The following is a 27,436-nucleotide window of genomic DNA, read 5'->3' as shown; positions in this document are numbered from 1 at the left end:
CCAATCCCATCTCGGGGGATTCAGGAAATCGCCTCCGGCACCCTGCCGGAGAGGGGAATCATCTCCCGGAGGACTCTTCACCGCCATGTTAGCCTCCAGAGTGATGTGTGAGTAGTTCACGCCTAGACTATGGGTCCATAGCAGTAGCTAGATGGTTGTCTTCTCCTCATTGTGCTATCATTGTCGGATCTTGTGAGCTGCCTAACATGATCAAGATCATCTATTTGTAATGCTACATGTTGCGTTTGTTGGGATCCGATGAATATGGAATGCTATGTTATGTTGATTATCAATCTATCATATATGTGTTGTTTATGATCTTGCATGCTCTCCGTTATTAGTAGAGGCTCTGGCCAAGTTGTTACTTGTAACTCCAAGAGGGAGTATTTATGCTCGATAGTGGGTTCATGCCTCCATTAAATCTGGGACAGTGACAGAAAGTTCTAAGGTTATGGATGTGTTGTTGCCACTAGGGATAAAACATCAATGCTATGTCTAAGGATATTTGTGTTGATTACATTACGCACCATACTTAATGCAATTGTCTGTTGTTTGCAACTTAATACTGGAAGGGGTGCGGATGCTAACCTGAAGGTGGACTTTTTAGGCATAGATGCATGCTGGATAGCGGTCTATGTACTTTGTCGTAATGCCCAATTAAATCTCACACTACTCATCATAACATGTATGTGCATTGGCATGCCATCTCTATTTGTCAATTGCCCAACTGTAATTTGTTCACCCAACATGCTATATCTTATCGGAGAGACACCACTAGTGAACTGTGGACCCCGGTCCATTCTTTACATCGAATACAATCTACTGCAAACATTGTTCTTACTGTTCTCTGCAAACATCATCATCCACACTATACATCTAATCATTTGTTACAGCAAGCCGGTGAGATTGACAACCTCACTGTCACGTTGGGGCAAAGTATTTCGGTTGTGTTGTGCAGGTTCCACGTTGGCGCCGGAATCCCTGGTGTTGCACCGCACTACACTCCGCCGCCATCAACCTTCAACGTGCTTCTTGGCTCCTACTGGTTCGATAAACCTTGGTTTCTTACTGAGGGAAAACTTGCTGCTGTACGCATCACACCTTCCTCTTGGGGTTCCCAACGGGCGTGTGCTTGACGCGTCATCAACCCCTGAACATAAAGTGGACACCATCCGCCCGTCGGACGTGCATCTGTACAGCCACCTGGATCCCATGGAAACCAGCGGGACAAAACGAGCCCGCGCGGCGGCCGGCAGCGGAATGCAGTGGTGCTACGCGGTGCGCTCCTGTCGGTGACACCATGCCTTCTTTCCGCCGGATGACTGTCGATGGCGCAGACTTTGAGATCACTGCCCGCGGGAAAAACAGCATGTCCGCCGCCCGTGGGGGAAACCACACGGCCAAGATCCCCAACGCAGTGGCTGCTAGGGTTTGGGAGGGAGAGAGAGGGCTGCGAGGGCGCGAGAAGGCCGGCCGGGGGCCTTTTGCCCACGGTCGGGCAAGAGGGAAGGGATTTCCTTCTTATTTCTTGCTTGCTTAGATTGATACATCTCCTCTCCATATATAGAGAGGTTTACTTGACTCCCAAGCAAGGCTTACTTGACCCCTAAGCAAACCCTAAGACTAACGGGCCCAGGCACATGACGTACTCTAACACTACACCCCACCTGGACATGCAGCTCGTCCTCGAGCTGCAACCTAACGACGATTCGACCCCACACAAACCTAACGCCTAAAAAATAAGCCTTTTACATCTCGGCCTATTGTATTGACCTGAAATAAGCTAACCCGAATGAGACTCCGACTCTTTATTTTTGACTCCGAACGATAAGGCGAGAATCCTCCCCCCCCCCCCCCCCGCCGAACTTGTGCGTTTGCAGCCCCCTGGATCCCAAGGACACCATCGGGACCAAGGGAGCCCTCGCGGCCGGCGGCGAAATGCAGTGGTGCTACGCGGTGCGCTCCTATCGGTGACACCATGTCTTCTCCCCGCCAGCTGACTGTCGATGTCGCAGACTTGGAGGTTGCTGCCCGCGGGAAAACCACATGTCCGCTGCCCGTGGGGGAAACCGCACGCCCAAGATCCCCGACGCAGCGGACGAGATCGAGGTCCGTTGCGCAACGAAGCGCAACTTGGAGGAGCTGCAGCTGCAGATCACGCATCTCCCGCACACGCTGACGCACTAGGAGGCCGCGCGCAGCAGCCTGCAGCCTCACCGCCACTGACATGTGGCAGATAGCGATCCAAGCCGGAAGCGGTGACGGTGACAGCGACGGAGGGAAACAGACCTGGTGGAAGGGCATCCCGGGCGGTGTCGATGTAGAGCCCGGGGCCAAGGTCGCTCCCACACTGCCGAAAGGCAGGGACGGCGTCGGTGGCGGCAGCAGCCGCTGCTGCGGTGTTGGTGGCGACAAAAGTTGCTGCTGCTGTTGCAGCTGCCCACCGAACGGCAGGGACAACGTCGGTGAGGACAGCAGCTGCAGCGGCGGCGTTGGTGGCGGCGGCAGTTGCAGTGTCCCGGTGGGGAAGAAGGCGGCCGGCTGCTGGAGAAGAGGGACCCCCGGCGCCGAGGTAGGGCCCGGCCTGGAGATGGTGGGCAGCGGCAGCGGGGACTGCAGCAGCCCGGCGTCGGGTGGCGGCAACGACAGCAGCAGCGTCGGCTGCAGCAGCCCGGCGATCGCAGCGGAGGCCCGTAGGGACCGGCCACAGCAGCAGCGCCGCCGCCGGCGGCGGCCCGTAGGGACCGGCCAGGAAGAGGCAGATCTCCTGGACAGCAGTGGTGAGATCGCGGAGGGTTGCGGTGATCTCCGCCGGGGAGAGAACGGCGGGAACGTCGGAGTGCGGCGGCGGCGGGTGGAAAGAACTCGGTGGAGGGCTGAACATGATCGAACCCGGGAAAGCTGATACCAAGTGTTTTGGTGCTGCTAGGGTTTGGGAGGGTGAGAGAGGGCTACGAGGGTGCGAGAAGGCCGGCTGGGGGCCTTGCCCACGGCCGGCGGCAAGAGGGAAGGGATTTCCTTCTTAATTCTTGCTTGATTAGATTGATACGTCTCCTCTCCTTATATAGAGAGGTTTACTTGACCCCTAAGGCAAACGACCCTTATCTCTAATTAACCCTAAGACTAACGGGCTATACAGCCAGCCCACGCCCATTACGTACTCTAACATTTGTATTCACATACGTATTCATTTTGTAAATATGAAAACGGATATGGGAACGACGCTATCTGATCTGTATCCAATATTTGAGGGTGTCAGTGTTCATGCGCATTTGTTAGTGTCTAGCGTGAGTCAATTGTTTCTCAAAAAAATATTTAAATGTCATCAATCCATGTTACTCCCTTCGTTTTCAAAATGTAGTGTGTAAATTACTGCCGTAATCCTATTTGTACTCCGGTACAAAATGTACAATTGAAGTTTGCATCAGACGAAAGTTCAAAAAAAAACTAGTCTACATTTGACGACAAATATCTGGGACGGCAGCTGAAAGGCTCACTATTTGCCTCGTCGCCGAGCACTCCGGAGCACACATGGGGGCAGCGTCAAGGAGCGCGTCAGTGGTGGCATGAAAAAGGACGGTCCATGAAAAACGGCTGAAAATATCACGGTGCTTGACAAAATCGCAGGTCCAACAACTCGAGACTATAGAATGGCACTTGAGTTGGTGCAAGCAGAAAGCGCGAAGTCTCCTCTACGTGACAGAAGCAGAAAGCACTTCAGTTTTATATTGTAGCATGGACTTTCCGAACCAGAAGACACAAATATCTTCCACGGTTTGATCATCCAATAGACGAGCACTAGACCTCAGCATACCGAATGCAATGCACGCCGTCAAGGAACTAGAGGCGTGACAAGGTTAATGGTTGGCGACACCACGTAGGTGAGCTATTGTCAAAAGATTCTTTCCTCGTGTAGCCATGTACATACATAAATGTTGAATAAACCCAGCTGCTGTTAGTTAAGTTCAGTTTCGTCAGGTTCAGACTTAGTCGTTGTAAGCTAGTGTTTAGCTCCGATAGTTTTGGCAACGACTCGGAGCGAGTCTCACGCGGCCCTCGATCTGTTCGTGGGATGGCACGAACGTGGAGATCGTGGTCACGTTTTCCCTTCTGTAAGCTGAATAAAAGGAAGAGAAACGAGCAGGAAAGCTGCGGCAGTTTGAGCAGCACAAAAACTCTAGCCTCTGTTCATCGTGTTCCTTCAATACTCTCACCCCGATCCTAGCTTTCGAGCGACAATTGGTATCAGAGCCCTGGAGAGATGGTAGGATCACAACCACCACCTGCGCCTGCGAAGGAGGCCAAGACCCCATCCGCATCACCATCTGCATCACGGTCACCAGCGGGAGGCTCGCGGCGCGTGCGCTCCCCAAGCCATGGCCGGAGCAGGACAAGGAGATCGGCGGGAGGTGAGGTCGTCGTTCAGCAGAAGGTAGTGCGGGAGATCAGCAGTGGCGGGGGCGGTAGCCTCGTCTTCCCGATGCTCCAGCGCGGGGAGTACATCAACTGGTCCATGGTCATGGAGGTGAACCTCCAGGCTGCCTCCCTCTGGGACGCGATCGAGGACGATGGCGTGTCCCGTCGCGAGGACAAGCAGGCCCTGGCGGCCCTGCTCCGCTCGACCCCACCCGAGATGCATCCGATGCTGATCGGCAAGGGGTCAGCGAAGGCGGCTTGGGAGGTCATCAAGCTGCAGAACCAGGGGAGCGACCGCGTGCGCGACGCGTGCGACGGCTCCGCACCTTCTTCGAGACGGTCGCCTTCAAGGACGGCGAGCGCGTCGACGAGTTTGGGATGAGAATCTCGAATCTCGCCGCGACCCTGCGCTCCTATGGCGACACCGTGAGCAAGGAGAAAATAGTAAGGAAATTTCTTTCGCTTGTGCCAAAGCGCTTTATACAGATCGCGTTCTCCATCGAGACCCTGCTTGATCCGTCCACCATGACCGTCGAGGAGGTGGTCAGACACCTGCGTGCGGTGAAGGAACGCCTGGATGGCGATCAGGGCACGGAGGGAGGACAACTCCTTCTCACTAAGCAACAGTGGGAGGAGAAGAAGAAGCTGGGCCGCAGCGGTGGCTCCAGCAGCGGTGGCTCTGGCAGCGGTGGCAGCGGCGGAGGCCGTGACCGCGCGGACACGAACTCCAGGCGCAAGGGGGGCCAGGCTCAGCAGAAGCCAGCGACGCCACCCACCGTGGGAGACAACGACGACCGCGACACCTGCAGGTACTGCAAGAAAAAGGGCCACTGGGCCCGTGAATGTCGCAAGAAAAAGCGCGACGACGCGCAGCGCGGCATGGCGAACCTCGCCGTCGAGGAGGACGCCGATCCCACCATGATGATGGCACACGTCATCGAGGTGACGGAACCTGGAGTGGAGCTCCACACCGCGGCAGCCGAAACAGGCGAATTCCCTGCCGCGGGCGACGCCCCGATCCGCTCCGGTTCGCACTTCCTCTGCAACGAGGAGAGGGCAAAGCTCCAGCCCATGTACGCCGGGGATGTTCAGGACCTGGCATGGTACCTGGACTCCGGCGCCACGAATCACATGACGGGGGACAAGAGCGCCTTCACTGAGCTGGACGAGAAGGTCTCCGGCAAGGTGAGATTTGGAGACGGCTCGGTGGTCGCGATCCGCGGACGAGGCACCGTCCTGTTCACCATCGACAGGGGTGCGCACCGCGCGTTCACCGACGTTTTCTACATCCCAACGCTCAAGTCAAGCGTGATCAGCCTCAGACAGTTGGACGAGAACTGGTTCGAGGTGAAGATCAGGCGCGGCATCCTCTCCATCCGCGACGCACATGATCAGCTCATCGTCAAGGTATCACGATCACCAAACCGGTTGTACAAGCTCACTTTTCGGCCAGTGCAACCTGTGTGCCTTGCAGCTCAGCACGACTCAGCGTCATGGCATTGGCACGCCCGGTTCGGCCACCTCCACTTCGATGCGATGCAGAAGATGGTGCGTGGCGATCTGGTGCGAGGTATGCCACCCATCGAACCGGTGGAGCAGCTCTGCAAGGCGTGCCTCGCCGGCAAGCAGCGGCGCACGCCGTTCCCGCAAAAGGCGAGGTTCCGTGCGGACGATCCGCTCGAGCTGGTACATGGGGATCTGTGCGGCCCCATCACGCCGGCCACTCCTGGAGGGCGCCGGTACTTCCTCCTGTTTGTCGATGACCACAGCAGGTACATGTGGGCGTCGCTCCTGGCATCCAAGGACGAGGCGGCCCAGGCGATCATTCGCTTCAAGGCGCTGGCGGAGAATGAGTCTGGCCGGAGACTCCGCACCCTCCGAACCGACCGGGGCGGCGAGTTTACGTCCGCCACATTCACCTCGTACTGCAACGACACCGGCGTTCAGCGGCACCTCACTGCGCCGTACTCCCCGCAGCAGAACAGGGTGGTCGAGCGGCGCAACCAAACCGTCGTGGCGACGGCAAGGAGCATGCTCAAGGCAAAGGGCATGCCAAACTACTTCTGCGGCGAGGCCGTTCTCACGGCGATCTTCCTCCTGAACCGCTCGTTCACCCGGAGCGTCTCCGGGATGACGCCACATGAGGCATGGTTCGGGCGGAAGCCCGACGTGCACTTCCTGCGCACCTTTGGCTGCGTGGCGCACGTGAAGAGTGCGTGGCCGCACCTGAAGAAACTCGACGATCGGAGCACTCCGATGGTGTTCATCGTGTACGAGGTTGGCTCGAAAGCCTACCGCGTGTACGACCCGGCGGCGAAGCATGTGCATGTCACGCGCGACGTGGTGTTCGACGAAGACGCCTGCTGGAACTGGAGCGAGGAGGAGACCATGGCGGTGAACACGCCGTTCACCGTGGAGTATCTGGTGCACGACACCACCGTACCAGCGGCTGCCAACGCTGAACCGGCAGCTGAGCGGGCACACTCTCCTACGAATCCAACGCCCTCACCTGCGGCCGCCCCCGATCAAGGATCACCTGCGCCACCAACTCCACCTACTCCAGCTTCATCGGCGCCGGCAACCTCGCGAGAATCGGCAGCAAGCACAGTAGCCACTAGTAGGAAAAGGCTCAGCAGTGGCGCACCAAAAATCAATTTTGTGGCGCATGGGCGGTGCGCCACAGAATTCTCGCCACAAAAATAAGGTTTCTGTGGCGCACCGGCCCATGCGCCACAGAAAGTCTTATTTCTGTGGCGCCCCGGCGGTGGTGCGCCACAGAATTTTTTTTTGAAATTCAAAAAAAAATGGCGGCCAGATCTAGATCTAGATCTAGATCTCGGGCCGCCAACATTTTTAAATTTTTTTTAAAATTTTGCTGGAAGGTAACCGGAGGTGGGTGGGTGGGTGGGTGAAGGAGCAGGACGGTCGGAGGATGAGGAGGTGGTGGTGGTGGTGGTGGTGGTGGTGGAGGACGTGGTGGAGGAAGAGGAGGTGGTGGTGGAGGAAGAGGAGGTGGTGGAGGAAGAGGAGGAGGTGGTCGCCGGAGGAGGAGGAGAAGGTCGTCGTCGCCGGAGTGGGTCGCCGGAGTAGGAGGAGGAGGAGGAGGAGGAGAAGGTCGTCGTCGCCGGAGTAGGTCGCCGGAGTAGGAGGAGGAGGAGGCCGGCCGGAGGAGGAGGAGATCGCCGGAGTAGGAGGCCGGCCCCGGAGGAAGTGATGGTGGTGGTGGAGGAGGAGGATAAGTGGAGGAGAAGTGAGGAGTAGTGAGGAGAAATGGAGGAGAAGTGGAGGAGGGCGGCAGAAAATTCAAATTTTGGACGTTAATTCTGTGGCGCATGGGCACTAGGTGCGCCACAGAATTTTTTTTCCTTTTTTTTCTATTTTGCAGCAAAAAAACTTTAACTGGCCGTAACTTTTTACTCTTTTCGAATTTGGCGATTCTAAAAATTGTCCAACCGGGCAAACCCCGGTGAATTCGGATGTAGAATTTTCGTGGGAACATTTTGATATATTGTGCGTTTTTTTTCGAGTTCATATGCGACTAGAAAACCAGTTTAATGATTTTGCAACGCAATTTTGCAAAAAAAGTCGAAATTCATGTTTCTTAAATTTCAGTGGTGCTAGATGACATAATACATGGGAATCTCGAAGGATTTTATTTTTTTTAAATTTCTATCTATTTCTTTTATTTTTTACAGAGGTAAAAAAGGCGATCCACGGGGGGTGGGGGTGGAGTTGCGTGGGGAGGCAAAAAAAACTTCTGTGGCGCATGAAACTCATGTGCGCCACAGAAATGTGTTGTTTCTGTGGCGCACCATCCCACGTGCGCCACAGAAAGTCTTAATTCAATGGCGCACCAGGACCAGTGCGACAGAATGTCTTATTTCTGTGGCGCACGTGGTCCTGTGCGCCACAGAAGTAGTGAAACCAATTATTGGGGCTGGCCCCACCAAGTTTCTGTGACGCATGGATTGTTGGTGTGCCACAAAATTAAGCTATTTCTGTGACGCACCGTGCCTGGTGCGCTACAAAACAACTTTCTGTGGCGCATTTTGGTGGTGCGCCACAGACCTAAGTCCCATCTATAAGCGTTTTTCTACTAGTGAGCACACGCGTACCCTGCAGCGCGAGGAGGACACCCGATGATCACGCGCAGCAAGCAAGGTACCGTCATGCCCAAAAAGCAGCGCGATGACTATGTCCTTGACATGGACAGCGAGGAACTGCACTTGACAGCGTGCGACGAGCCACGCACGCTAGCGGAGGCGGAGAAGGAGGAAGTGTGGAAGCGCGCCATGCGCGAAGAGCTGGCCTCCATCGAGGAGAATAGCACATGGACCCTCGTCGACCCTGTGCCTGGTCACCGCCCGATAGGCATGAAATGGGTCTACAAGCTCAAGAAGGACTCGAACGGCGTCGTCGTCAAGCACAAGGCGCGCCTCGTAGCCAAGGGCTACGTGCAGCAGCAGGGCGTCGACTTTGAGGAAGTCTTCGCGCCTATCGCACGGCTGGAGTCCGTGCGGATCATGCTTGCCCTCGCCGCGCGCCGCGGCTGGGCAGTGCATCACATGCACATCAAGTCCGCCTTCTTGAACGGCTAGCTGCAGGAGGAGGTGTACGTGGTGCAACCTCCAGGGTTCGTCGTCGACGGACATGAGACCAAGGTAATGCGGCTTCACAAAGCTCTTTACGGTCTCCGGCAGGTGCCACGAGCATGGAACGCGAAGCTGGACACGACGCTCGACGCGCTCGGGTTCTATCGCAGCATCTCAGACCACGCTGTCTACACGCGGGGTCAAGGGCCAGGGCGACTCCTTGTGGGGGTGTACGTCGACGACCTCATCATCACCGGCGCCGACGATGCTGAGATTTTACGGTTCAAGGCTGAGATGCAGAAGGAGTTCCGCATGAGCGACCTGGGCTTGCTCAGCTACTACCTCGGCGTCGAAGTGCGTCAGGACAAGGACGGCATCACCATCGCGCAAACGGCATACGCTGACAAGCTCCTGGAGCAGGCCGGGATGAAGGACTGCAACGCAAGCGCATCGCCAATGGAGGCAAGGCTCAAATTGAGCAAGCGGAGCACGGCGGCGGAAACGGACGCCACGGCATACAGGAGCATCGTCGGCGGCCTGCGGTACCTCGTACACACGTGGCCGGACATCGCCTTCGCCGTGGGATACGTGAGCCGCTACATGGAGAAGCCCACCGTCGAGCATCTGGCGGCGGTGAAGCACATACTACGGTATGTGGCAGGCACGCGCACGCTGGGCTGCTTCATGAGCCGCGGCGCGCTCACGGATGAGCACCTCATAGGCTACAGCGACAGCGACATGGCCGGCGACCTCGACGATCGCAAGAGCACATCCGGCGTGCTCTTCTTCCTCGGCGGCTGTCCCGTTAGCTGGCAGTCCACGAAGCAGAAAGTGGTGGCACTCTCCACGTGCGAGGCCGAGTACATCGCCGCCACCACAGTGGCATGCCAGGCCATCTGGCTCTCACGTCTACTGGCTGATCTGACCGGAGAGAAACCAGCTCCGGCGACGATCAAGGTGGACAACAAGTCCGCAATTTCTCTCTGCAAGAACCCGGTGTACCACGATCGAAGCAAGCACATCGACGTCCGCTGTCATTTCATTCGGGAGTGTGTGGAAGATGGCAAGATCGACGTTGAGTACACCAGTACTGTTGAGCAACTCGCGGACATTCTGACGAAGCCCCTTGGGCGAGTCCGCTTCCAGGAGCTGCGAGACAAGATCGACATGGGCAAGATTCAGTAGAGCAGCAGCGTTTAGGGGGTGATTGTTGAATAAACCCAGCTGATGTTAGTTAAGTTCAGTTTCGTCAGGTTCAGACTTAGTCGTTGTAAGCTAGTGTTTAGCTCCGATCGTTTTGGCAACGACTCGAAGCGAGTCTCACGCGGCCCTCGATCTGTTCGTGGGATGGCACGAACGTGGAGATCGTGGTCACGTTTTCCCTTCTGTAAGCTGAATAAAAGGAAGAAGAAACGAGCAGAAAAGCTGCGGCAGTTTGAGCAGCACAAAAACTCTAGCCTCTGTTCATCGTGTTCCTCCAATACTCTGACCCCGATCCTAGCTTTCAAGCGACAATAAATAAACATACCAACATCGTTTATAAAAGAATGTTCCTGATTGTAACACTTGTCATGGATAAGTGAACAATGCCATCGCCTTAAATACAGTATCAAAAATGAAGATGTGAACTGAGCCAGAAGTGTCCTTTCTGCATTAAGAACTAGCTCCATGATTTGTACAACACTTCCAGCCTCGGTCTCTCACCGCTATTCCATCCTTGTGAGCACAGGTTCAGATTAATTTAGTTTGCTGCTGGGGGTACTTCCAAGGCGGCGTCTGACAGTTTCTTCTTGAAGTTAAGCTGAGCCTGCTTCCTGGGCTTGGCAGGGTCTAAAGGCAAACCGAGAAAGTTATTTTAGCGCATGGACAGTGCGTAGCTACGAGTGATCTAGACAGGGGTGTGACAGTTCCAAAGTACAAACCTGGTTTGGTTTCCTTGTTGGTGGATAGAACTGTAGACTTCCACTGATTGTATGCTTGCTTTTCCATCTTCTTGTGCCTTTGGTGATTTGGTAGCTGAAAATGGAAGAATCGGACAGCAATTACAGCAATGATTCAAAAGAATGAGCAGGCTACAACTGTGGAATATGTGAATCAAAAATTCATCCAAATGTAGATCTAAGGTTTCTCACTAGAGGCTAAGTGATTCACATGCTTGACGAACAAGAAGCTATAACAATTACTAGCTGCAAGTTCGTGATGTGTGCTACATAGATGCATTAGAACCACAAACTGAACTAAATAGCAATGGTTCCCTTTTAAGAGAAGTTCTGTCCTACAAGGTATAAATGTACCTAGCTAACGCTGGCAAAATGATGAATATGTATTTGTTCTTTTCAGCCATTCAGTGTGAGCAACCTGATCTGATCATACTTCAATTAGCTAAAAGTGGCGACTAAAATCTTCTTTTTTTTACAGGAGGTGACTAAAGTCTTTGACTGCACAGTTTTACCAATAAACTGATTGCTGAACTCTAATGAAGAGCAAGGGTGTAACATGGATTATGTGCAGCAAGCAATATAGCTAATACAATCCATAGGCTACATATGTATGCTGCTAAAGCTTGCATTAAGCCATATTGTTGGACACTGCACTATTGTTGCCTTTCTGGTTCAACATTACAATAAAAAGTTCAACAGCAAAAATCTTATGAACATAAAACTACTTCCATCAAGCAATTGGTACGGAGGGACGTAGGAGGCTAGGTTAGCCGAAAGATGGTTATAGGTTTAAGGACACAAGGTGACCCTGCTTTGTCAGGGTAAGAAGGGGTAGAGAAAATGCCTCGAGCCGAGGTCCGAGTACCAAGCGCTGCAGCGCTGAAGTATGAGCCCCATGGACTAGCGATTGCTTCTCCACGAGGCTCATACCAGGCGCTACGGCGCTGAAGTATGTAACCGATGCCATACTCCCAGGAAAAGCTCGAACGGCCTTCAACAAAAGGGTACCATATTGCTACTGATTTTCTTCTTTCGCAATCAATAAAAAGAATGTCACTTAAACAAATCTTAGTTAATCGAGTACCAAGCATCTTCATCATGCATTTCAAAGTAATAAACATAAGCAGGTTCATACATCTAGCTCATCTTGATCATCGGCCGATGATTCATCAGAATTATCACTGTCATCCTCATGTTTCCTTTTGCTAGGCAAAACATCCAGCAGTTCTGCAACAACAATTACAAATTACAAGTTGTTGCAAAAAAAAAAAATGGCAATCCACAAAATTTTACCATACTAGTCATCAAAATTGGTTGTGCTAATAGTAGAACATGAGCAGATACATCTGTTCCCTTTAATGGTAGTTGGATCCTTCTTCTCCTTGGCTATTCCAAACACATCAAAGCAAAGATCTCCCATGGATGTTGAAACCTGTAACCAGCACAGCTAACTGTCAAAACAGGATGATTTGCACCAATCTAAGCATGTGCATGACTGCACATTAGCATATATGAGATGCAGAAACAAACATCAGTAAGCAAAAGGTAAGATGATCCCTTACCGTTGTAAATTCAGAGCTAGAAGTACCACACAGGTTGATTAGCTTTAGTTTGTCGACTTTGAGCTACATGGAAAATCAGGAAAGTTGAGTACCACAAGAAGCAAATCATTCATACATGAGCAAAAATGAAGGCATTGTTACTGATTCCATTATCGCCTTATGCCTCTTGGCACATAAATAGAATGCTGCTGCGGTGAACACTGGCCGACCAAAGTCGGTGCTTGAGCGGCGAGAAGGGGGCAATGCAGCCAAGAAACGCTCCTTGTAGCTGAAAGATACAAATGTTGCTATGCTCCAACATTTTCCCTGGGATGGAGGGAGTACAAGATTAAGATGTCTATAAAAAAACCTAACAGCTAGATAATCGTCTTTAGTCAACATCGACACCGGCCTATGTTGCTATGCGTTTGATGTTTTGCGTGTGAGCTGGTTGCTGTACGTTTTCATGTCCAGGCATAGATGTGTGTGTTTACTGTTTTGCGTGTAAGCTGCTTGCTGCACGCTGTTATGGACAAACTCAATAATTGCACACGTTCACGGGTGTGCAAATCTGCCTATCAATAATAGAGCGTAAGAGGATAAGATGAAAGTTGTGAGTTCAACAAACTGTAGCACCCGTGACTACCAATTCTAGTCACCTTCCTGCAGCGTTGTGTGTTTTCTTTGACTGTGGGTCAGGGTACTTTCAAAAATAATGGGTGCATGTTGTCCAAATTTCCTGTATGAACAGAACTAGTGGTACTGCTCATCTTCTCCTACCTGCAAAGAAAGGTGAGCAAAGTGCTATGCTCATGAAGAAAAGATGGTCCATTCCTCTAACCTGCAAAGAAAAGTAAGAAGATATATTAAGTGTAATCTATGACTAGGTACTTGACGAGATATATTAAGTTCAGTGGGCCGTTGCCGCCGTTATGGACGACCGAACTGATCGCAACCACGGTACTGGATGGTGTACGAATTTTGGAGTTGGAAATGTTAGCTGTTTGCAATGGTGAGTAATGGTTGCACTACCGAACAGAACGAAACCACGCTAATTTATGGTGGAGAAAAATTGGAGTTTGGAAATGTTAGCTGTCTGCAATGGCGAGTAATGGCTACACTAGAGTTAGGAAAGTGAAAGAAGCAAAAAAAACTGGTCGAAGGAAGTGTGACCCACCAGAATTTAAATTCGAAATGTAGGGTCCAGTCCGGTGGGGCCCGACATTTGAATTCAAAATAGTGGGGCCATAAGTGGTTTGGGTCCCACAAATTTGAATTCCGAAGTGTAGGGTCCAGGGAAAAAAATTAACCTGGCCCACTTTTTTGAATTCAAACAAGTGGGTCCTATGTGTTTTGGGAGTGATGTTAGGGCTGATGGGCTTTGTTTAGCCAACAATGATTGTAACAGGGAATCATTAGGTGTGTCACGTGTCAAGCAACGGACGCGTGCTCACGTATACACCCGGTCACAGAATCCACTCTCCATGAACTGATACTGGATTGTGGAACTGACCGTTTGTTTGTAAGTGAAGTGGTGTTGATTTTTGTTTGTGCTGATTTGGTAGATTCTTTTCACATGATTATATCAAATAAAGTATATTCTATTCCGTATTCATTGACATGCAAACTACAGGATAATTCTAGTAAGAAATGCAATTTACAGTTATCTTAATGGTTTTGTTTTGGGCGTTGTCATTTCAGTTTATTTATCAGATCTACGACTACTATTTCATAATAAAACATGTAGTTGACATATAAAACACACATAGTTCATTTACATTTACAAGTATAGCCTCATATATATTGTATTTGTTTGTGATATTATAGTAAGTCAATTATATAATACATTTGACCATCATGTACAGCTCAGCCAAGAACAAAGGTGGTCAAATGTTTGTGATTTTCTATGTGATTGAACTTGAAACTAGTGTGTATTGTATATCATTATACAATTGACTCACTATAAGATGTGATTCCATTATTTTGTTATCCGTATCCATTCGGAATTGAGAAAACATGCAATCTGTATTCGACCAACCTCTACTCTGCATTCGTATTCAATTATGTTTGTATTCGCATACGTATTCATTTTGTAAATATGAAAACGGATATAGGAATGGCACTATCTGATCTGAATCCAATATATGAAGGTATCAGTGTTCATGCGCATTTGTTAGTGTCTAGCGTGAGTCAATTGTTTCTCAAAAAAAAATGTCATCAATCCATGTTACTCCCTTTGCTTTCAAAACCTAGTGTGTAAATTACTGACGTAATCCTATTTGTACTCCGGTACAAAGCGTGCAATTGAAGTTTGCATCAGATGAAAGTTAAAAAAAAAAGCCTAGTCTACATTTGACGACAAATATCTGGGACGGCAGCTGAAAGGCTCACTATTTGCCTCGTCGCTGAGCACTCCGGAGCACACATGGGGGCAGCGTCAAGGAGCGCGTCAGTGGTGGCATGAAAAAGGACGGTCCATGAAAAACGGCTGAAAATATCACGGTGCTTGACAAAATCGCAGGTCCAACAACTCGAGACTATAGAATGGCACTTGAGTTGGTGCAAGCAGAAAGCGCGAAGTCTCCTCTACGTGACAGAAGCAGAAAGCACTTCAGTTTTATATTGTAGCATGGACTTTCCGAACCAGAAGACACAAATATCTTCCACGGTTTGATCATCCAATAGACGAGCACTAGACCTCAGCATACCAAATGCAATGCACGCCGTCAAGGAACTAGAGGCATGACAAGGTTAATGGTTGGCGACACCACGTAGGTGAGCTATTGTCAAAAGATTCTTTCCTCATGTAGCCATGTACATACATAAATAAACATACCAACCTCGTTTATAAAAGAATGTTCCTGATTGTAACACTTGTCATGGATAATTGAACAATGCCATCGCCTTACATACAGTATCAAAAATGAAGATGTGAAGTTGTGAACTGAGCCAGAAGTGTTCTTTCTGCATTAAGAACTAGCTCCATGATTTGTACAACACTTCCAGCCTCGGTCTCTCAGCTATTCCATCCTTGTGAGCACAGGTTCAGATTAATTTAGTTTGCTGCTGGGGGTACTTCCAAGGCAGCGTCTGACAGTTTCTTCTTGAAGTTAAGCTGAGCCTGCTTCCTGGGCTTGGCAGGGTCTAAAGACAAACCAAGAAAGTTATTTTAGCGCTACGAGTGATCTAGACAGGGGTGTGACAGTTCCAAAGTACAAACCTGGTTTGGTTTCCTTGTTGGTGGATAGAACTGTAGACTTCCACTGATTGTATGCTTGCTTTTCCATCTTCTTGTGCCTTTTGTGAGTTGGTAGCTGAAAATGGAAGAATCGGACAGCAATTACAGCAATGATTCAAAAGAATGAGCAGGCTACAACTGTGGAATATGTGAAACAAAAATTCATCCAAATGTAGATCTAAGGTTTCTCACTAGAGGCTAACTAAGTGATTCACATGCTTGACGAACAAGAAGCTATAACAATTACTAGCTGCAAGTTCGTGATGTGTGCTACATAGATGCATTAGAACCACAAACTGAACTAAATAGCAATGGTTCCCTTTTAAGAGAAGTTCTGTCCTACAAGGTATAAATGTACCTAGCTAACACTGGCAAAATGATGAATATGTATTTGTTCTTTTCAGCCATTCAGTGTGAGCAACCTGATCTGATCATACTTCAATTAGCTAAAAGTGGCGACTAAAATCTTCTTTTTTTACAGGAGGTGACTAAAGTCTTTGACTGCACAGTTTTACCAATAAACTGATTGCTGAAGTCTAATGAAGAACAAGGGTGTAACATGGATTATGTGCAGCAAGCAATATAGCTAATACAATCCATAGGCTACATATGTATGCTGCTAAAGCTTGCATTAAGCCATATTGTTGGACACTGCACTATTGTTGCCTTTCTGGTTCAACATTACAATAAAAAGTTCAACAGCAAAAATCTTATGAACATAAAACTACTTCCATCAAGCAAAACACATATTGCTACTGATTTTCTTCTTTCGCAATCAATAAAAGGAATGTCACTTAAACAAATCTTAGTTAATCGAGTACCAAGCATCTTATAGCTGTACGTCATGCATTTCAAAGTAATAAGCATAAGAAGGTTCATACATCTAGCTCATCTTGGTCATCACCCGATGATTCATCAGAATTATCACTGTCATCCTCATGTTTCCTTTTGCTAGGCAATACATCCAGCAGCTCTGCAACAACAATTACAAATTACAAGTTGTTGCAGAAAATGGCAATCCACAAACTTTTGCCATGCTAGTTCTCAAAATTTGTTGTGCTATTAGCATGTTCAGGTACCTCTGTTCCCTTTAATGGTAGTTGGATCCTTCTTCTCCTTGGCTATTCCAAAAACATCGAAGCAAAGATCTCCCATGGATGTTGAAACCTGTAACCAGCAAAGTTAACGGTCAAAACAACAGGATTTGCACCAATCTAAGCATGTGCATGACTACGCGTTAGCATAGATGAGATGCAGGAACAAACAACAGCATGCAAAGGTAAGATGGTCCCTTACCGTTGTAAATTCAGAGCTAGAAGTACCACACAGGTCGATTAGCTTTAGTTTGTCAACTTTGAGCTGCAGGAAATATCAAGGGAGGTTCAGTACGACAAGAAGCAAATCATTCATACAGCAGCAAAAACGAAGCCATTGTTACTGATTCCATTATCACCTTATGCCTCTTGGCACATAAATAGAATGCTGCTGCGGTGAACACTGGCCGACCAAAGTCGGTGCTTGAGCGGCGAGAAGGAGGCAATGCAGCCAAGAAACGCTCCTTGTAGCTGAAAGATACAAACGTCCCCTTCAGTGCGTAATTCGAGCATCAAATACTCCGCATCTCACACCACATTACAGATTCGGCCATCTAGAGCAAGTTAAGTACAAGAAAATTGGCAGAGGAGAGCAGGCTTACAGTGCCAACCCCTTCTGCACAAAAGGTATGAGCCTGACACAGCCGAACTGGATGCCCAACTCACGCACATCCAAGGTCGTCCTGCAAAGAACGAAATCACTCGTGTTCATCAGGGGCTGTTACTTGAACGCATCAATTATTAGCGAAACAGAAGCGCAGAGTGGCATACTTACTTGACGCCGAGCCCATTCTGCAGCGCGTTGAACGATCTGATGTACGCCTTGTCCGACATCCCGCTCATCCGCACCGCCTCCGCGCGGTCAAATATCACCTGGAACCTGCGCAATTCGCGAGCAAAATCAGACGTGGCACACCTTGGACATGTCGGCGTTGCGCGAACGGGCAATTGGTCGAGCAGTTGGAGAGCAAGGGGGGCTCACTTGGTCGCCGCGATCTCGAGGCAGATGATGGCCTTGCACACCTCCCCCTGCGCGAAAGCAGCGTCAGAGACATGAGTAGAAGAGAGAAGGGGGGAGAGGGACGGCGCGGGTTGCTCACGATGCCCAGGACGGAGGAGTCGAAGTTGATGTCGCAGAGGCGGCGGAGCTCGGCGGCCTTGCGGACGACGGGGCGGGAGCCGGATAGGCCGAGGCGGGCGGCGATCGCCGACATGTCCATGGCCGCCGGTGGGTTGTTGGCGGGAATTGGCGCGGAGCGGGAGCGGGAGAGGTTGGCGGTTTCGGCATTGGAGGGGAGAAATAGCGGCGATGTGGGTGGTTTTCGAATTCTTTTGGCGGGGAAGAGGAATGGCGCGCGATGGGAATATGCTGGTTTTCGCGCCTATGCGGTTGCAGAGTAGGTAGGGTCGTGGCCGGGATGGGTTTTGTTACTGGCCTGGGCTGATCTGGGCTTACGGGTTGCATTTCCTCTTTTTTTTGCCAAGAGAAATGGTAAGGCCTGCAAAAGGTGAGCAGCGAAAAATACTTTTTACACTTCACTTTTATAAAAAGCGGTCAGGTTATGTTTTTTTTTGCGAAACACAGTACCGACGTAGATGCTCCCACATAGGTACATACACTTACCCCTATGAGAAGAGAAAAATACTCTTTACATTGAGTGAGCATGAGCACCAGTGCTCTCAGTTTTTTAAATATTAAAAAAATTATGTATTTATGTTTCAAAAAATCATCATATTTATTTCATGAATACACATATATGTTCCGAATACGCGTGAGAAGTTTCGCTAGAAGTTGCATTGTATTTTGAGCTACAGGAAAAAAACAAATTTGTGGTACGTATAGGAACGTATATTTGTCAGAAATTTATCTTTTTTGTATAGCTCAAAATATAATATAATTTTCTCCAAAAATTTTACTGTACCTTCGGAATATTTACATGTATGTAGGTATTTAATTTAATTTTTTTAGAATTCAAATAATATGATTTTATAGCATCAGGCTGGTGTTCATGTGCTAAAGACACTTTTCGCTTTACATTTCACTTTTATAAAAAGCGGTCAATGTCATTTTTTTTACGAAACACAGTAGAGACGCAGGCGCTCACACATACGTACATACACTCACCCCTATAAACGCACCCACACCCTACTCCTATGAGCACCTCCGAGAGAATGAGTTCAAGAAACTGATCAAAACGGTTCTAAATTGAACAAGTCACCACGGACGCCTCGCTGTCGACGGGAACAAAGTTTTAAATCTGTGATTTAAACTCTAGTGGACTGGGGGTGTCACTGCTCTCCTAACCATCCAACCATAGATTGGTTCTCGTCGGATGATATCATCGAATCTTGATTCAACCCACGTTACCTTCCTGAAAATACAACCAATGGTTGATTCTCATATTTTACTACTACTATCTCCGTTCTAATGAATAAGGTTTATAATTGTTTTTTTAAGGGAAAATGATGGGATTCCCCCGGGGGATGAAACGTTCCGCAACCTCCTACGTCCGCGCGTGACGCGTGTCCACGGGACCCACCAGATCGCTCTCCTTCCTTCCTTTGCTGGCCACTCATTTTCCTCGCCTTATCCTCTCGTTTCCCATTCTTTTTTCTGCAGACCAAGGAGACAAGGCGGAGGAAGCCGGCGGATGAGGCCAGCAAGGGAGCCTCCCCTCCCCGCACGAGCTCGAGCTCCAGCGCGGGTGGCTGCTCCGCCGCCGGCGAGGGCATCAAAACGCGGAGGCGGTCGACCTGCAGCATGCCGGCAGCGAGCGTGAGGGTCTCCGCCTCGTAGGTGTTGGCGGCGCAACGGCGACGGGCTGGGCCGGCGGCACCAACGGGACGGGATGAGCCGGCGGCGAGCGTAGACCTCATTTCGTCCTCAAGTGCAGCGACCTCGCCACGAGTTTCTCCACCCATCCTTGCCATGGCCTGCCCGAAGCCGCCTCCATCTCGTGTTCCTCTACTTTGTTAGGAGTTTTGCTGTCTTAGGCCTGCAGCGTTGCTACCTGCAGAGGCCGATTTTGCTATTTAAGGTGTCCGACATTGCTACCGGCGGAGGGTAGATTTTTGCTATGGGCGGAGGCCTACTTTTGCTACCCTAGGCATAGGGTGTTGCTACTAGAGACTTCTGACGTTGATGTCCTAGGCGGACGGAGTTGCTGCAACCTCGGACGGCGTTGTTGCTAGCAGGCGAGGTCTCCGTTGATGTTTTAGAGGATTTGCAACATGTGAATAAATTTTTTTTGCTACAATTTATTTGCGGTTTTGCTACATCTGCGTAATATGTTTGCTACGGGCTCTCCGACGAAGTCTCCGGCGAGACTCCGACGAGCTCAGACTTTTTCTTTTGTTTCATAGGCGAACCGTTTTTTGCTACATACAGTTGCTGCCGGGGTGATTTTTTTGCTGCCGGAGGTGTTATTTTGCTACATGCAAATCTGATCGTACATGATATCGATCCGACGGCTGGGGACCCGGGGGCTAGGGAATCAGATCCCCGGGGGACGCCCAGCACTTTCCTTTTTTAAGTTGGGTTAATTAAAGTTTGATCAAATAACTTATCTGTGCAACCCAGTATTGATTCCTCGCGAAGCCTCACATTCCGGCGGCGCCATCGTCCCCTCGTGAAGCCTCTTCTTCCCGGTGAAATGCTGACCCCCAGCAGCCTCTCGATCAGCGCCGGCGTCCCTGCGGGAAGCTTACTCTTCCCGGTGAACCGGCGGTCCGTCATGCCGCTGCCGCTCCTCGACGTCGCATTTTCCCGTGGTGAATAAGTGTTTGTTTGATACAGATAATGGAATTGGACTTCTCCCGAGATTGAAGCGCCGTTGCGGACACCGTAGTCGCGTTGTCCCTTTTCACCCATCAGTCGCCACGGACAGCAGGACAACCGCCGGTATCCCGTTATCGCCGCCAGCAGGACCGTCGAGGTAATTCATATGCATGTTATTCTTCTTCTTCTTGGACGGGGGCTTGCAGTTGCAGTTGCAGTAGGCAACCGGGTGAAGTATTTCTTTTATTCCTTATAGGAAACGTAACAGAGCGTTTGCCTCCAACGGATCAATTAATCTGTGATCACTCTGTATGTTCTCCATCCGGTAGGCTGCGCACAAAAGCACCATTTGACATTTATTTAAGGAACAACGGGCATTTGGTTGATCAAGAATAAGTAATGTGTTTTGTGTGCAAATAGAAAAGTGTGATATTGCCAATTCTTAAGAAATATAGTTCTTTTTGATTTATTTTCTCTTAGAAGCTGCATGTGTTGCAATATCACTTTTTTAGAAGACTAATGCAGATCTTGAAGCTATGGCAATGCTGAAGTAAATATTCTGAATTTGGAGTGATAAGATATATGATTTTTGTTCTTTCGCAAAAAAAAAGATGTATGATTTTTGTTGATACCAATTAGACCTTTTTGAGATCCACTGGATTGTTTGAATTATAGCATTGAGAACCCACTCCTAGATACTAGCAAACTTATTTAGAATGGTTTCTTGACACTGAATTTTGAATTAATTGCTTGCCACTTTTTATTTAGTTCTCTCGACATGTGGAAAGTTTTCAAAATAAGGATCTATTATCTTGACGTGTTTTTGTACATGGAGGCTATGGAAAATAGCACACTGAACAAATGCACCCTATATCGAAAGGTTAGTACCTTAATCTACGCAATTGAGTTAAACCCAGCTACATGGATGGTATTGGCTCGGATGAAGCAGAGTACTGCAAATCATCAAGTATATGTGAGTAGCTGCACTGCTAACATTGTACAGTAAATATGGCCAGGTCAATTTTAAGAAGATATAAATGTAGATCTCAGTACAGACATAGTGATTTATAGTGAATCAGTGATATGCCATCATATGCAATCTTGCTAGGTAGTACATTATTTTCTTCCTTTTTTTGGTGATTCTGCATTTGAATATGTGTTCATTATTTCATTGGTTTATGAATCCAATTAGATCTAGATTATTTTGTTTGACTTACTTGGTATCGAACTCTCATGCATCTTGGGAATGTGATTTCGATTTAGCTACATCTTTAGCCTGCCATATTTTTGAAGTTCTTTCAATTTATGTTTTGGCGAAATAGTATCTCATTTATGTTACAAATAAATATTCACAAACATCAATTTTTGCTATTGGAGGAAGTTTTGTTTCCATGCTTTGTCTTGAAAGGGTACATATATTTCAGACATCCTTTGTAAGTTTGGGTAATATTTTTACACATAGTGCGGTGGATAGGAGTACCCACATCAGAGTTAAATCGGGTCCAGAGACTCCCCTCCCCTTTAACCTGAAGTGTTTATGACCATACAAGTTCTGTAGTTCTATTCCTCTATCTGTTATGTGTTGTTCATATTTTGGTTATTTTAGATTACTGGTAGAGAGGTTGCACAACACAAAGTGTTGTTTTGTAGATTATATGGACCACAAACATTGATCTTTATGGAAATCTATTAGAAATGTTTTAACACGCTTGGGCATTACATCATCTCCAACGTTGGGTAAAATGTTATTCATTCTTGGCTGAATAATATGATTGAAGATGTATCATCTAGTAGTCAGGGCTACTTGTCGTCTTCTCGTGCACATAAATACCTTAGATGTTAATCAATCAGCTTGGCAATACAGTAAAGCAATTAAATTTGTTGATACTTCCAAATAATAAGATCTAACTATGTAGACATACATTGTATAGCTATCTTTTGTGTGATTATATATCATGTTGGTTTGTCGCATCAAAATGTTGGACTCCGGTTTTAAATTTTCCTGATTATGCTACAAACATAGGATAATTTTTTTATAATACCCACCGTCTTAATTGTAATGTTATTGCATAGACTTGCATTGCACGTGCGAACTTGCTAGTCTAAGTTATATAATGAGCATAAAACTAGGCTTGGAACAAAGAATATGCCAGTCCATTATTCTCCCTACAAGAAGAAAACAATACAAGGTGGATTATTTCAGAACCTTGGCAATGAGATTAATAAGCAGACTGACGCTCTTGTACAAATCACACACAATCATCAGCATCAAGATTTATATTTACAAATTACAATCACTGGATAGATGACTATTAATATCGCAACAAACAATACCACAAACAGAATCATGATTGATGCTTATAAACTACAATTAGCCGACAGATGATTGTTCATAAGATGATAAACAAAACCACACATAAGGGAACACACGAGCACACAGGGGCTCATGCTGCATAAGATGAATGCCCACTCTGTTTTATTTCCCATTTGCCCGAGAGCTTGTATCATCATATATGCAACCAGATGACCAGTACTTCGATGTATGGAGCAAGGAAGATCAAACACAATCAAATCAAGCCAAACAAAACCACGCCAAACTGGAAGTTCATCGCCACACCATGCATGGCAATGCAGATGTAGAGAACCCGCAAACCAATCAAACATGAAGCCAGGCAAGCAGCACATGGGAAAGAAGCTTCGATTATGTAGGTAGCACTACATGAGTGAACGTACAAGCATGTCGGTTGAAGAACCTGAAGATCAATTCACGGAAGGAATGGATTACCTGCAACATAATAAGCCACCAATGATCTCATTAATTGGCACATTTTTACATACATATATATTGGAACTACATCAGTTAGTTTTTTTTGGTTCTAGAAACAGTTGTAACTGAGGTCAGCATAAAACTAAGTTTATTCACAAAGTAAGGAGAGATGGAGAGATATGTATACCTCACCTTAGTATGCTTACTCTTGGCAGCTGGGCTTTGTGGTAGAGTGAGTGGCTCAGCTGATAGAGAGAAGGGTGGTGGTTCTCCTCCAGCCCGTCCCACTCCAGGTTGTCCCACTATTCCTTCTCGCAGTCCACCTTCGGTGGCTTGGTGTTGGGTCCTATGGCCGGCAGACGCTTGAGGCTCCAGCAGCCCCTGATCTTGATGGTCTCGAGGTTACGCGCAGACATCCTACGCCCACAGATGCGCTGCAAACTGGGGAGCTCATGCAAGTGGATGTTCCTCAGATCAGGTAATTTTGTAACTTTGTCATACTCTTGAAGCTTAAGGCTCAAAGGGAAGACCTCCCTCAGATCACCACAGTACACTATCTCAAGGGTCTCCAAACAAAAAGGGTATAAATGGTTGGCTGGGAGCACATGCAACAACATGGGGTAGCAATCCAGGTGTAAGAACTTCAGGTACGAAAGGGAACATGCCCGATCCAGAATGTAGCGTGCTGTGAGAAGCTGGGATATCCATAGTGTCTCCAGATTCCTAAAACAGGACGCATTAATGCCTTGGGAATCATTGAAGACAGTGTGCACCTTAGGGCACCTCTCGACCCGGCACCATCTTAGATTTTCCCATCCTGGTGCAGGGATACTAGCGATGTACGAGTTATCATACACGTGCAGTGAGCTAGCCATGTCACATATAAAATCAGGCAATAAACTGGTACTAGCATCTAGAGCATCCTCTAAAAGCTTGTTGCCCGGCCCGTGCATGATCACCTTTATGATACATCTCTTTGCTGACTGTAGATTTAGGGGAATCTTGGGGCAGTGCCAAATCATTATTGTTGCAACTGGGGGTCGCCCTTCAGCACATCTTTGTACTTCGATACCATTGTGGGACTTGTAACTAATTTGTAGTTGTTTGTTCCCTGGACGTTGCTATGACCAACGGTAGATGCACTAAAGATATCAATATGAAAGGGTTCTAAGTATATCAAATTTCTTACTGGATAAAGGACCTAAGGAGCCTTGTATCCGCAAGAGAAATCTGCCATCCAGCCCAGAAGATTTTTTCTTTCTGCTGTTGGAGTGATTGGTCACCATGTGGATGTGCATGTTCTACATCGCGTCCGCTAGCTGATGCCGATGCTGAGGTGGTGTCAATCTGCAGAACATCCAGCCCAGGATCGCCCCGTAAATCCTGTGGCCACATGATTGTACGTAGCTTCTCGAGTAGGATGATTTGCTTGGAGGTTGGCCTGAAGCTAATGAAGAGCATGGTGAGGTCAAGGATTTTTACTCTTGTGCCGGAGAGGTTCATCTCCTGGAGGCGCACGAACGATGATCCTTCCATGAACAGGTTCATCAATTCTTTGCAACCCTTGAAAGAGATAATTTCTAAGTCGTCACATCCAGAAACAATGACAGTCTTGAGTTTACTGTTGGTTGATGTCCCATATAATCTTGTAATTGTATTTCCCGAAAAATCAAGCAGCTCCACGCTCTCCATGTCAACAAACACATGGTCGGAGCGCAAGGAGGACTTTGTTATCCGAAGAATGCGAACGTTGCGCAGTCGTCCCCGTAGATGGCTCATGCCGTCCAAGTTCTTGGCTCCCATCACATTTAGCTCCCTGAGCTGGGTCATGAGATCCAACATCCGCGAAGACAAGATCCAATTACAATCTGTGTAGCGCAGGTCAAGCACGTACAAGCCTTGGAAACATGACCATGACCTACTAGTGTCCTCATCTTGTTCCCCGTCTTCTGCATCTGTGCTTTTTAGGTCTTGGCAGTGGTCAAGCCATAGAAATCTAAGGCTATGGCAACATTGAAATGGAGGTGACGAAAAGATGAAGCTACACCTTGAGAGTTTTAACACACCAAGCTTGTCAAAGTGTTGGAACATTCCCCTAGGAACGACTCCAGGTGGGACCAGTACAAATCCATGAGCTGGTGAAGTCCAGTGTGGTATGTTATCAGCATACGTTAGCAAGTGAGAGGGCAATTCTTTGTGGTGATAGTCCAGATCCAGTCGGATCTCATCTTGCAGAGCTTCACCGACTTGCCATGCTTCACAAATATCTGTGATTTTCTGTATGATCACATCACATATCCAATAGTTGCAGGCACGAGTAGCCAAATCATATTCAATGTCAACTACACGTCGACCGGTGCAATGTAGTGTCAACATATATAAGAAGCATTCAGTAACTATTGTAGGATCAACGCCATGCTTGCATGCAACTTGTATAGACTCTTCGTGCACTAGATAGGACCAGAGATGTTGTGGATCTTGCTCAGAGCGTGGAACTGAGAGAAGAACATCTGTTGTGTTCTTCTTCACGACCTCATCTCTCATCTTGGGGTCCATCATCCGGAACCTCCCTTGGAATGTCCATACCACCTTGTTGGTCAAATACCCGTATACAGGAAGGCCAAGGCGAGATATGTCAACCTCCTCGTTGCTTCCATTGTGAAAAATCAACAGAAATCTCCGACCTTGAATGCTCCTCTGAATCTCTACCGCAACATCGACTATCTCAGTGCGGGAGCCTTGATCAGTAATCCCATCGAAATCATCTTCCTCGTCTTGCTTGTCGAACATATCCATCACCCGGGTGGGAAGCTTCAGCTGCTCTGCGATTTCTCTCTGCACCGCTCTTGTGTTCTCCCACTTTGAGCAGTCGATGTGGATGATCTGATCAAACTCCAATCCTAGAGGCGTGGTCCGTTCCTTTAATGCCAGGCGCTGAGCCACGGCTCGCAGGACGGCAGATGCCCCCAGCCCATCCCAGCCATCAAAGTAGATGTCGTTCTGTCTACTTCTATTGAGTTCATTGAGAATTCCTTCAACAGCCACATCAATGTTGTCAGCCTTGATAACCTGCATGTTTATAGGTTCACCAGTTCAAATGAGTTTACTCTACATTGTATCTTAATTAATTAAGCAGGCAACCAAATCGGCATTGGTATTACTAGTAATATTCTCAATCATGAATTGAGGGACCCTCTCAACAGTATTTGTAAAAATAGATCTTGGACATAGATAAACATGTATGATGCAATTAACTACTGACAAAGCTTTCAACGATCACCATTTGTGTGGCATTATAGCTGGAACCAAAGATAGAAAAATGAATCCTAATTATCTATGATAGGTGAAACATTAAATTGCAGAGGAGTGGGCAAGAAAGGTATGAGCACTTTCCTGTCAGATTTCATCAAGGGGCAGTATGTTGATTTTGTGGGTCTCCAGGAAATCATCAAGAAAGATTATTCGCCTGCTTTCTTCAGGAAAATTGATTCACATGGTAATTTTGCTTGGAAATGGATTAACTCTATTGGCAGAAGTGGGGGGATTTTTTAGTGGTTTTAGGCTATCCAGGTTCTCTATTTGTGATACTGCGGTTGGAAAATTCTTCATCAAAGTTATTGTAACTTTGATGGATCTGAAACTTTGTTTGAAGTGGTGCTTGGTGATTGTGTATGGACCTGCACAAGCTTGTGACAAGGAAGATTTTTTGATTGAGTTTGGGATGGTTTGTAGGGATCAAAGTATTCCTTTGCTTGTGGGTGGAGATTTCAATCTCCTCATATTTTCTTCTAAGAAAAATAAAAAGATGAGATGTAAGAAATGGTCTGATATGTTCAATTCTATTATTAATACTTATGCTCTGAGGGAAATTCAGCTGTCTGGTGGACAATATACATGGTCAAATAATCAGATAGACCCCACTTTAAAGAAACTTGACAGATTCCTGATGAGTAGCTCCTGGGAAGATTTGTCCCCCTTACAACTGCACACAAATTATGGAGATATCTGACCACAATCCTTTGATTCTCTCCCCCGAGGCGAGGAGACGCTTCTCTCGTCGATTTTGACAA

General features: G+C 48.0%; 2 protein-coding genes across 3 annotated transcripts; both read right to left on the bottom strand.

Annotated features, from left to right (window-relative positions):
- Positions 1 to 10,527: 10,527 nt before the first annotated feature.
- On the bottom strand, positions 10,528 to 18,149 carry LOC127332042 (origin of replication complex subunit 6). Of its 2 annotated transcripts, none has more exons than XM_051358298.2 (10): positions 17,922 to 18,149; positions 17,804 to 17,850; positions 17,597 to 17,701; positions 17,424 to 17,504; positions 17,181 to 17,292; positions 17,024 to 17,086; positions 16,807 to 16,894; positions 12,084 to 12,175; positions 10,931 to 11,024; positions 10,528 to 10,838 (listed from the first exon to the last, which is right to left on the bottom strand). In XM_051358298.2, exons 1-10 carry the CDS (start codon positions 18,039 to 18,041, stop codon positions 10,750 to 10,752), a joined length of 891 nt encoding a protein of 296 aa, XP_051214258.1. In that variant the 5' UTR covers positions 18,042 to 18,149; the 3' UTR covers positions 10,528 to 10,749. The 2 variants fall into 2 exon arrangements, with proteins under 2 accessions (XP_051214258.1, XP_051214257.1); XM_051358297.2 differs by lacking the exons at positions 10,528 to 10,838; positions 10,931 to 11,024; positions 12,084 to 12,175 and adding exons at positions 15,309 to 15,633; positions 15,710 to 15,803; positions 16,609 to 16,700 and having other exon boundaries at positions 17,922 to 18,137.
- Positions 18,150 to 24,551: 6,402 nt separating this feature from the next.
- Positions 24,552 to 26,441, bottom strand: LOC127332040 (uncharacterized). The gene has a single exon (XM_051358296.2). The coding sequence runs from the start codon at positions 26,439 to 26,441 to the stop codon at positions 24,552 to 24,554; it is 1,890 nt and encodes a 629-aa protein (XP_051214256.1).
- Positions 26,442 to 27,436: the final 995 nt, after the last annotated feature.

This window comes from Lolium perenne, chromosome 2 (assembly GCF_019359855.2).
Source record: "Lolium perenne isolate Kyuss_39 chromosome 2, Kyuss_2.0, whole genome shotgun sequence".
Classification (NCBI taxonomy): domain Eukaryota; kingdom Viridiplantae; phylum Streptophyta; class Magnoliopsida; order Poales; family Poaceae; genus Lolium; species Lolium perenne.
This window is presented reverse-complemented; position numbering and strand designations above follow the sequence as displayed.